This window comes from Peromyscus eremicus, chromosome 2, assembly GCF_949786415.1.
Source record: "Peromyscus eremicus chromosome 2, PerEre_H2_v1, whole genome shotgun sequence".
Lineage (NCBI taxonomy): Eukaryota > Metazoa > Chordata > Mammalia > Rodentia > Cricetidae > Peromyscus > Peromyscus eremicus.
In genome coordinates, this window is record NC_081417.1 from 21,950,359 (window position 1) to 21,962,525 (window position 12,167).

The window sequence follows — 12,167 nt, forward strand, 5'->3', positions numbered from 1 at the left end:
TGGAACGGGACTTCCACTCCTTTTCTCCTATGTATGAAATGGATGCACTATGTCTAGTTCCTGTAAACTTAGCAAAGCAACAAGGTGGGTGTGGCTTCAAGTGTCATCACACTACTCTAGTGCTCTGTTTTGCTTGGCTGTTTCCTTTTCTTTCTTTCTTCAAGTCCTTCCACTCCTTTGCAAATGTAAATTTTAACATATAGTGATTGTCAACTTAAAGTCTAGAGGAATTGTAAAACAAAAGCTGCATTACAAAGTAATGAAGTACTTGGGTGTGGTTGTAAGGACAGGTAATCCCAGAACTTGGTGTTTGGAGGGAAGAGTTGAAGGTCATCATCCAGCTCCACCAGGCTACCTAAGACTCTTAAAAAAAGAAAAAAAGAAAGCAAGGGGAGGGGAGGAGAGGAAAAGCCAGGCAGTGCTGGCACTTGCCTTTAATCCCAGCACTCTGGAGGCAGAGGACAGCCAGGGCTACACTGAGAAACCCTGTCTCAAAAAACCAAAAAAGGGAAGGAAGGAAGGAAGGAAGGGAGGGAGGGAGGGAGGGAGGGAGGGAGGAAGGAAGGGAGGAAGGAAAAAAAAAAAACCAGCCCAAACAGAGCAAAGCAAAACAGAACACCAGAGTAGTATCATCATACACTTGAAGCTGCACCCACATCCCACATTGTTGCTTTGTTAATTTTACAGGAACTAGATATAATGCATCCATTTCATAAGATGGTATTTCAAAATAGTTTACTAAAATGACTGTAATAGTCCTTTCTCATGGAGGAACTATTAATGTACTATATACCTAATACAAAATGGTAAGTGTGGCCACAATATTGACTAATTTTCATGTCTTTTTAAAAGTTATGATTCCATTCAGTTAACCTTGTGTGTGTGTAAATATGGAATGAAAAGCCTTTCCAAAAAAAAAAAAAAAAAAAAAAAACCTCCCAGTATCCCACTCCCAGCCTTCTTCAAATACATTTAAACCAGTATATAACATAGCTACAGGTATGGTTTAAACATAGTTATCAGAATCTTATCAAAATGTATATATAGTAAGTTCAGTTGGTTATCAGTATGAGAAACTTAATATTAAATAAAATCTATGATAAGTGATTATTTAAACTCTTGACAACTCTTAAACAAATCTTTTACAAGTCTTCTACCTCATTCATTTTGGTTTTAACCTAGACATCAGTACCTACAAGACAAATTTAAGAACATAAAGAAAACACTAGAAGGAAGTTAGACTGCAAGATGAAGGTAACAGAAAGGACTTGGCAGCAATGGTTTGGACTCCTCAAGGACCCAGGAACTAATGGAAGTGGTATTGATTCTTACTAAAAGATCCATTACAGAGATCATGCTTTGATAAGAATAGAGCCTCGTTATGAATATTTAAAGGTCAAAATATCATGACATTATTTTTCTCAGCCAACATTTTCTTTCTTGACTTGACTACCAAGCATACTTAAATCATTGATGAATGAAATTTTTAGAAAACAGATCATGCCTTGATAAGAATAGAGCCTCGTTATGAATATTTAAAGGTCAAAATATCATGACATCATTTTTCTCAGCCAACATTTTCTTTCTTGACTTGGCGACCAAGCATACTTAAATCACTGATGAAAGAAATTTTTAGAAAGAGGTAGTTTAACAATAACAGATAAAATCCGGGGACAGCAACAGAAGATGGCTAGAAACACCACGTAGAAAAGCAGAAGAAGAATTGACAAGGCATAAGAACAATATGAACTGGATGTCTGAGCAGATGGTGCAAAAGGAATTCTGTTGCAAAGAATGATAATAAATATTCTGTTTAATTTTACGTGTTTATTCCAGTGTTGGGGGACTGAGCCCAAGGCCTCCAGTTTGCTAGACAAGTTCCCTTATGAGCTACATCACCAGTCCCATAAAATATCTTAAAATATGTAATTGTTAGCTTTCTTACATGTAGTTATTTTATAGATGACTGTCTACAAATGTTCACATTTCTAAGTAAAATTAGAAGAGATGTCCAACTAGCAACATGCCTTTAGAGGTGATGAATTCTTTTGTTCCCCCAATTCTAAAACCTCAGCTTTTGGGGTTAGATCAGAAGAGATTTTGAAAGAGAATACTTCATTCTCTTTCTGTGCACGGCATCTTTTAATCTGTAAAAGCCAGAAATTCAGTTTGCCTCAGTAAGAGGGCTTTTGCATGGTCCTGTTGCCAAAAGGAACTGCCTTCGTAAAGAATTGTCACAAAGGTAAAAAAAAAAAGGCCTTGAAAAGCAGATTAATCCTGAGAATCCATTAATGTCACTGCAGCTATTATCATATGCCATCTTTTCTCAGTTCCCTTTTCCTAAGCTGTGCTGTTTCCCTCTACCTGTGTTCTAGGCCTGAACAGGTTTTATTTGGGTACAACTGTCTGACAAGATGTGTAGGAGTATATAAAGTTTATCATTATTTGTGTACCAGACACTTTGCTGAACGCTTTACAAATATTTTACTTAATCCTCACAACTCTATGACATAGCAGTGCTGTATCTATTTTACAAATGTAGAAACACATCTTAAAGGGTTGTGTATCCTACCCAAACGTTAGACAGCTAACACACCTCAGAACATACGTATAACTAGACAGATAACTTACTCATGAAATCATGTTCGTTTACATTTATAAATCTTATACTATAAAAGCATACAGACCTGGATCGAAACCTAATGCTATCACTTGACACACATACAGCGAAAGTAAGTCAAGCCCAGTTTCCTGAAGAATGGAAAAGATAATAGCACCATTTAAACTGTGAGCTAACATATATAAAAACTGTCTAGCACAGTGGCTGTGGATCACTGCAGTCCATTACTACTCTTAAACCCTCCCTACCCTCTATTTGATTATTCTGAGGCGGCCACAAACGGGTAACAGAAAGAAGCAAAAGTTGGAAGATCACCGTCAAGTGCATTAGGTCCAGCACTAACGGTCACTTTGCTCTGTCAAGTTTCTGAGTGAAAAACAAATGCCACTGCCCTTCCTCCACGCCCTGCGGCAGTGAGCCCGAAGCACCGGGCAGACTTTCGAAGCCGGTACAGGTGCAGGAGCTGCTAGGACTTCACGCAGTCCTGGTTTTGCACCGAATTCAGTATCACCTTTTCCCATACCGTGCAGTCTCTCCTCCACCGTTCCCCCCGACACGACCGGTTCGTCTGGTTCACCGATCTCTCCCCGCTGAGCGGGACCGAGATTTCGGAGCATGAAAGCCTTCGCCCCACCCTGCCCTTCCCTGGGGCCCGCCGATCCCTGGCCCCGCCGTCCAGGTGCGCCAGCTGCAGGCCCAGGAGGTGCTCGCGGCCCAAGGCTGACCTCGAGCGCCGAGCCTCGACTGGCCGCGGACCCGGCACGCGACGCCCGGGGAGCCCCCAGGGTGGGCACCGGAAGCCCGCGGAGCACTTCCAGCGCCCGGGCCCGGCGGGCCGAGCGGCTCGAAGCCTGCGGGCCCTAATTCCCTCCGCCAGGACCAGCCGGCTCCCCCGGAGGCTGCAGGCTGGGGCTGGGCCACAGGGCTCCTGAACTGGGAAAAGGCACGCACTCACGTGCGAGGTCGCCGGTGAAGCCGAGTGAGGGTGGAGACCCAGCAGAGAGCACCGCAAGGTGGCCAGGACAGCAGGGGCTTTACTGGAACCTGAGGGCTGGCCCGCAGAGGGGCGGGGCTCGTGGGCGGGGTCCTGAGCGGCTCGGGGGCCAAGGCGGGGCTTGTGGGTGGAACTAAGACGAAGTTTTGCTTTTGGTAGTGAACTTGCTCCCCACCCCATTTCACTCCCGTGTTCTTCGCTGAGCTTCCGCCCGCTGACGTTTTAAGACTTCTCACAAAATCCGTAGTTGACTTTAGACATTAAAACATCAGATCTGGGGGACTCGGAGGTTAAGAGCACTTGCAGAGTTCCCGGTTTGTGGCTCACAAACATCTGGAACTCCTGAGGATCTGATGTCCTCTTCTGACCTCCAAGGGTAGCAGGCAAATATATATACACATACATGCATGCAGGCAAAACACTCATATATAAAATTAATAAATCTTTAAAAAGGAGAATAGATCCAGACAAAAATTTTTAAGAATGAAATGCCAAGTCTTAACTATCCTGTAGAGTGGGTTCAGTGTGCATACTCCCTGAGTCATTTTACATGCTTAATTTTATTTAAGCATCACAAAAGCCTTGTAATGTGTTTAGTGCCATGTACCTTTTCATAAGTGAGAAAGCTACAAATGAATAACATGAAATGTGGTAGATAAGTAGTTGTTCTGTTTGCCTAAAGTCATCAGACTGTACTGATCTCTAAAAGCCTATTGTGATGGGTACTCAACGTCACATCTTCTACTGCATGAAAATTTAAAACTTATGCACAAGAATGGGATAAAAATAAACAAAGACAAAAGAACAGCAGTTACATGAACCTGGCAAAAGTTAGTTCACTTAAACTGAAGAGAAAAAGGGGGTGGGAAGAAGCACTCAATAGAAATAGCCAAAGAATGGAATATGTTATGTGTGCAACCAGAGGAGAAAAGTAATCTCAGTCTTACCCAGCAGTGAACCCTGTAAGCTTCAGTAATGACCAGCCTGGAAAGACAGGCCCCACTGTGCTATAGTGGCAGAGATATCATGGGAATAACCAACCACTTTCTGTTTGGATTTAAGTTCCACTCCACAAAATGAAACTCACACCTGGCACTGTTATCCAAGAACTACGGCTAGACAGGTCATAGACCCTAAGCAGGAACCTAGTACTGCTAAATGGACAGAGTATTAAACCAACTCCTAATGACTTACTGCTAAACCCATAGATTAATGCACCTCTCAAACACTCAGCAGAGAAGCTTCTATTTAACACAGAGTCCCACAAATAACCAAAGCACAGAGAATAAGAGATGAAGGAAAGGTCAGTCTTAAATGGGATATCTGTATCATACCATCATACCGCGCCCCCCACCCACCCAGCAGTGATCATTAAAGAAGGCAGAAACGAAAGAATGGTCAGTGTCAAGGAGAATGGCCTGGGTCAGTGAGTAACTCTAAGGAAACTGTTTTCTGGGCAGTTTCACATATGAACTCACAGCAATTGTGACAGCATGCAAAAGGCCTGCCAAAGCTCAAGTTAGACAGCATCTCAGCAGGGAGAGGGGCAATGGGCATGGGGTCTCACCTTTGGCAACTGATAACTGCTGGGAGAAGGAGAGTTAGTTTCCTTTAAGGGGGTTGCCCCTGGGAGGTCAACCATGCTCCCCTTTAGTCTGTTCTCAACACAGAAGGCCCCACCCAACATACCATGTAAATTAGATCTGACCTAGTCACACAAAGAAAACATTCAAAATTCTTACAGTGTCACTGAGAAACTATACTGCGGGCCACCCACCTTGTCACTGATCTTTATCTCTTACTTCCTCCTTGCCTGCTGATTATGAGATTTCCATTTGCTTTTCCAGAGCAGGACTTTGCATGTTTATTTTACTCTGCACAAAATGCTTTGTCCCTAAAGATCTTCGTGACTCACTTCTTTGGGTATTAATTCAAAAGTTCTGAGTGAGGTTTTTCTGGCCATTATCCAATTTAGGATTGGAAAGTTTGGCTGAGGTAGTTGTGCTGTTATAAAGTACTAAATACCTAGCATGAACAATATTTAACACTGAAAGGGAAAAAAAGAAATAAAATGAAATTGCAATGCCTCACAGAAATATATTTATACCTCTTTCTCCCTCATCTTCCTAGTTAGCATTTATCACCATATAATATTTCACACTGTTTTTACTTTTCTTGTTACTAGGAGAGTAGGAAGCATATTACATAAATGAAAAGAAAAAAGAAAAACAAAAGGAGAACTTGATGCTCCTAGGTATAGGTGGAGGAGAAAGTTTATTGTAGATACAATAAGGCTGTGAAGAACACAGCCAGAGGTGTCTGGAAGTGTCCAGACTGAACAGGGCCATGAGAGGAGAAAGTAGGGGAGAATGAAAGAGCAAAGGAGAAAAACCAGGAGCCGAGAGGCCAGGAGACCAAGAAAGAGGCATAGCCAAAATGGCTGGATTATACAGGGCAGAGCTGTAGTGTTTAGGGTACAGGGAGGGGTATGCCAGCCAGGATGACCCAGTAACAAATAGTTGCTGAGAAGCTGGTGGCCAGAGTCTGCTTTGATATGTTAAATAGGCACCTCAGTTAGCCATTTGTCCGAAGTTTGAGACCTAACATTATATATACATAATACATATTTACTGAATGAATAGAAAAATTGGGTCATGTCTTTTTATAAGTGAAAAAATCAGACTAATTGAAATTATAGTATAATGAAAGCATATGCTACCAATTCCTCCAAAATATACTCCAGACAAACAAATAATCACCAAAGTAAAAGTGAAATTATGAATTAATAAATTAAAATATATTTAGGAGGAATCAAGAGGCATTTCTTTAAGGAAAGAGAAATTAAAATTAGCCAGGTAAGAAAGTTTGGTCATATGGAGAAAGGAAGAAGTTATTTGGTAGTAGAATACGAAGGAATACTGGCAAAGAAAATATCATGTAGTGAAGCCTGCAGCTCATTGTAACATCAAAAAGACAGTGGGCTGAAACTTACTGAGCTGCATGTGGTGAAGGGGGAAGAGGAGAGGGGTCAGGGAATGAAGCCAAAAAGACACAGAAAAGATAGCAGAAAGTGTAGTCTCTGTGTGCCGGGATAGTATGCCAATAACAAACTTAAGAAGGGCAGTAAGTGTCTGATCTACCTTTTATTTCCTTTTCTTACAGGGCCAGGGATCGAACCCAAGGCCTCACACGTTAGCATTCTCTCGCCAAGCTACAGAACCAGTGCTTTAAATCTGTTTCTTAAGCAGATCCCATTGCATGCTAGGGATTATATCTCACACGTGCAAGGTCCTGGGTTCAAACCATGTACAAAAAAAAAAATCCTAACTTGCCTATAATAGGACAAAATCATATCAAAAGCTTCAGTATGCAAAGGGATGAAAAGGATATATCACATAACATTTCTGCCAAAAATACCAAAACCAAAAAAAAAAAAAAATGACTGAAGTTAACTCAGGAAAATAGGTAGTGCAGGAGATTGAACCTATGGTTTCGTTCAGGCAAGGCAAGCACTCTACCATAAACTATGTCCCTAGTCTCTAAACTGATGATGCCTGACCATAGAAAACCAAGTAAGGTTGCCAGAAAAGATGCTGAACTAAATCTGAATTTCAGGTAAACAAGTTTTTCAGCACAAGTATAACCAATGAAATATATTTTGGGTAAGGCCATGCACGCTCTATAACCAGAGCCCTTGCCTAACATGTACAAAGCCCTGGGTTTATTCACAACAACACAATAAACCCAGAATTCATTGTAGCTGAAACATCAGAATTGGAATTTCAGCATGAGCATGGCCTCTAATGGTGTATAAACATATTATTTAGCAATATTGAACTAGCTGGAAGTAGAGATACATAAAAGGATTCAACAGAAGTTGAGAAGGACATACATATTTTCAATATAATGTATTTTTATCATTTATTTAACATGAAAATTGGCAAATAAAATTTTATATATTTATTAAATAGTGCATGATGTTGTGGCATATATACATGAGTTGCTATTATCATAAAATTATAGTTGATTTCCCAGACAACTAGAGACCAATACAATAAAGTTTGGAATAAGAACTAGAATGTGGGGACAAAAGAGATGGCTCAGAAGTTACCCCTTGTAACTCCAGTTCTAATTCCAAGAAATATTCATTCTCATTTCCTCTCTCTCTCTCTCTCTCTCCTACACACACACACACACACACACACACACACACACACACACACACACACACACACCAAACAGAATGTGTCTTGTAGATTTGCCACAGTTTAGAGAAATCTTGCAGGCATATTTCTCCATTATTACTGACATAAGCATGTTGTAATAGAAAAGGCAACGTCTTATGTCTTTGCAGCTGTGAAACCTGGTTTGAATACCAGTTCTCTCGATTTTTTTTCCTGGGCATGAGTGACTCTGGGGAATTCAAACTCTTGCTGAAGCACACGTCTTCTCATTTATAAAATGTAGAAACTATCTATATCTAGTGATGATTAAATGAGATAATTTAATGACATAACGATTAAATGACATGAAAGGTCTCAGCACCACATAGCACCTTTAGTAAACAGGGATCTAAATAATTTAAGGCAATAAATGTAAGTTAAATTATAATTTTATTTTTTGCCATCTCTAGGATATAACCACTCAGGAAAGCACTGGGATAGTTATCTGTCTGCATTTTTAAAATGCAGCGTCTAACAGTCATATTCTGTATTTCAGGCTAGACTGGTATTCACCGAGTAGCCCAGGCTGTCCTTAAATTCAAGATAAAATAGTGCTGGGATTTCAACAATCAACTTCTTTTTTTCTTTATTGAGACATGGTCTTCCAGATTTCAAGCTAGCACCCAACTCGGTATGTAACCGAGGATGGTCTTGAACTCGTGGTTATATGTCCACCTCTCCAGCGCTGGCATTATAGGCATGTGCTACCACTCTAGTCTTATGCAGTGCTGGGAATTGAACCCAGGACCTCATGCAAGCTAAGGCAAGCACTCTGAATGTCTGGCTATGGTAGGATTCCTCCTCTTCCTACTATTCTTGACTCAGACTTGGTGGGCCTTTCCTTTCCTTCTCTTCTCGGTAGGCTCCCCAACTTTAGCTTCCACCACCTCCAGTCTGTGGATTTCCACTGTCCTCCTTATGTGGGACAATTTAATTCATTCAAGCACTTATTTTCAAAAAGGACCGTAAGTGCCAGGATTGACTTTACTTTTGGAGAATTATAGAAAAACTGCTTTTAATCACCTTTTCCTTCATGCATACATTATGGGGTCCACTTCAGAACTTTCAGCTCTGCTCTGTTAATTTACACTTTGGCCAAAGGTAGGACAGCTTTCGCAAAAGTTACAACAGACAGCCGCCACCGGCCAGAGGGGGGCTCTCTCGCTCGCCGGAGCTTGCTGCGCGCATGCGTGACGTCCCCCCCCCCCCGCGCCTCCTCCCCCCGCCCCCCCAGACCCGTGGAGTTATTTCCGGTCTCTGGAACCCGAGGCCCGGAAGCGGGCGTGGCGGAGGTGCGGGCCGGGAAGCTGGAGACCAGGGTTCCGGTCGTGCCTTTCGCCCCGCCCCGTTCGGTGGAGTCCCGTGGACGCGCTCGGGCGGGCTGGGGCGCTGTCAGTCATGGCGCTGTCCCCGCGGCTGTGGCGCCTTCTCCGTCTGCGGCGCGGAGCCGCCCAGAGCGTCTGTCAGCTGGCGAGGGCCCGGGGCAGCCGTGGGCACTGTGGCGCCCGGGGAGTCCTCGGCTCCGAGGTAACCCGCTGTCCTGGTCCTGCCCTCTCCCTCGGCAGGGCGTCGGGGTTCCCGCACCCTGGCTAGACGTTCGCGGAGCTTCGGCCTTGCAAGCCTCCTCCGTGACAGCTGGCCTTGGGGCAGAGGTGTTTGTCCTCCCTGCCCTTCCTGTCCGAAAATAGAACAGGAAGGCGCAAGAACTTTGACCGTTGAGAAAGTCGCTTTCTGCCAAGCCACCGAGGGTGATGGCACCCAGGTTATTACCTCAGCCCAGCCTGATGGCTCAATGCTGTAGTCCAGCTACTAGGCAGGAGGGTCGCAAATTCAAGGTCAGCTTGGGATATGGAGCCCGTTCAAGGCTGGTCTGGGCAATTTAATGAGCCTTTGTCTCGAAATAAGTAGTTAAAAAGAAAGAAGCTCAGGGTTACAGCCCTTGCCTACCACCCGGGGGCAAAATTGCTTTTGATGTAACTCTGAAATTTTCAATAAATAAGAGAATTTATTTTTTAAAGTAATTATCCTCGAGTTTCTTGGTTTCTATACATGTTAATGCTGTCTGGATTTTTTTTTAATTGTCTCAGTTCTGAAACTTTTACTAGACTGATCATAACCCTATTTATTCTTGAAAAGGGATGGTATTGGTCCCTAAAATATATTTAACTATTTTGTTATTGTAAGCCCAAAAAGACGCCTTTAAATGCCTGCTTAATACGAATATTTATTATCCGTGGTGTGTGTAGGTCAGGAATCTAGGTATGGCTTAATTGGGTGCCAGGCATACGATCTCTCATGAGGTTAAGTCAGGCTTTCAACTGTTGAGGTCTCATGTAAAAGCTCAGGATTTTGTTTTATTTTGTGGTTGTGTTTGTTGGCTTATTTTGACAAGGCCTCCCTAATGCCTAAGGTTGACATTGAATTTAATGTACAGCCCAAGTGGTTTTCTTGCCTTAGCCTTCCGAGTGCTGGTATTTCAGGTGTGAAGGTTAAACCAACAACTTACCTTGCTTATGTTTTTTAAAATTTATGTGTAGGGGTGTTTTTCCTGCATGCATGTCTGTGCACCAAATGCATGCCTAGTGCAGGTGGAGGCCAGAAGAGGGCATCAGATCCCCTGATCCTCCAGGAACTGGAGTTTTTTAAATGGTGGTTAGTCACATCATGGGTTCTGGGAATTGAATCTGGGTCCTCAGGAAGAGCAGCCAGTGATCTTCACCATGGGTTATCTCTCCAGCCTCTCTCTCCTTTGCTTTTTTGAAAGCTCAGTTTCTGAGGAAAGGAGGAGGAAGTTCTGCTTCCATGCTCTCAGATGGCAGTAGGCAGATATTTTCTTCTCGAGGCTGCTGTTGCCAGCAGACATTGCAGCTGACCTTCCCAGGGTGCGCAGGGGTCAAAGAGGATAGTGGTCTTCCAGCCACTTAATCCTTGACAGTAAGGAGGTCAGTAAATCCACAGTACAAGTAAAGGAAAATGTCACACAAGGGATAAATGGCCTTCTTTTTTTGTGTGTTGCGGGGGTGGTGTCTCACATAGGGTTTCTCTATGTATCCCTGACTGTCCTGGAACTAGCTCTGTAGACCAGACTGGCTTCTAATTCACAGAGATTCACCTGCCTCTGCCTCCCAAGTTCTGGGATTAAAGGTGTGCACCACCATGGCCTGGGATAAATTGCCTCTGACAACCAGATTCAGAAAACCTTATAGACTGTGCTACTTGATTCTCTGACCCACTGTGGAAAGATAGGACTGAGTCCCCAGAACTATTCTCTGACCTCTACATGTCATCTGTACTCACATCATACAATAATAAGTACAAAATTTTAAAACCTTATGAACTGTTGTAAGCATTTCTGATTTTAGTCTAAAGATTATAGGAAATCAAATAACAGCCTAATGAATAGTGGTGCTACTTAGTGAGCTATGACTGCCAAAAGAAATTTGAGGGTAAAGGGGACGTTGACATATGGGTAGGCAAATAGCTCAGTAGGTCTGCCAGTTACCTTTTGAACTTTTAGTATGTAATGATTTCTTTGTTTGTTTTGTTTTGTTTTTGAGACAGGGTCTCTTTGTAGCCCTGGCTGGCCTGGAACTCACAGAGATCTACCTGTCTCCGCCTTCTGAGTGCCAGGATTAAATGCAAGTGTCACCACAGTAGGCTCATATATAATTGTATTTTTTTCAGCCATGGTAAAATATTCGAAGTATTTAATATGACACCAAGAAAGAGGCCATGTATTCATCACAGGGGAATTCTAATATTTAAGAGGAAGATATTCTGGCAAAAATTACAAAGAGAGGAGGAAGAATTTTAACATATTCCTTTCCATCTAATGATTTAAAAAAAATTCTGGCTTTTAAGTTGGTAAAATTAATGTAGAAGAAAAAATATATCTGAGAGCATTCTTCTTATATATAAGAAATGTTTTTAAAAACTGCAATTACATTTTACTTTCCATATATGTGTTCAGATGCATACTATGGAGGCCAGCCTCGTCTACAGAGCGAGATCCAGGAAAGGCACAAAGCTACACAGAGAAACCCTGTCTTGAAAAACCAAAAAAAAAAAAAAAAAAAGAATTCATTCAGAACATGAAATACTATTTTGCTGTTGATTCGTTTTTAATTCACAGGTGCTAATATCTTGAATATTCATTTTAACAAAACATTCAACAAATTAGAATGTGGTGTATTTTCCCTTTTCTAGTCTAAGATTATATCAGAAGTTTAGATATGAATTAAATATGGATTGTGAGAAAATCTAGACGAGTCAGTGGTTTTTTGTTTATTTTTAAAAACTGGACAAGTAGGCTGGAGAGATAGCTCAGTGG

General features: G+C 42.2%; 2 protein-coding genes across 3 annotated transcripts in view; one reads left to right on the plus strand and one right to left on the minus strand.

Moving 5' to 3' along the window:
- Positions 1 to 3,690, minus strand: part of Cpne3 (copine 3) — a 50,084-nt gene extending 46,394 nt beyond the window's left edge. The window contains exon 1 of one of the 2 annotated variants that reach the window (XM_059253898.1): positions 3,576 to 3,690. The gene's annotated coding sequence lies outside the window, so the exon portion shown is untranslated. Of the gene's footprint in view, positions 1 to 3,571 lie in introns of both variants that reach the window. The other variant, XM_059253899.1, reaches the window with a different exon arrangement.
- A 5,461-nt stretch (positions 3,691 to 9,151) lies between these two features.
- The window catches only part of Rmdn1 (regulator of microtubule dynamics 1), a 35,019-nt gene continuing 32,003 nt past the window's right edge, over positions 9,152 to 12,167 (plus strand). The window contains exon 1 of the mRNA XM_059253909.1: positions 9,152 to 9,364. Coding sequence (XP_059109892.1) covers positions 9,236 to 9,364 — 129 coding nt within the window. The 5' untranslated portion in view covers positions 9,152 to 9,235. The remainder of the gene's footprint in view (positions 9,365 to 12,167) is intronic.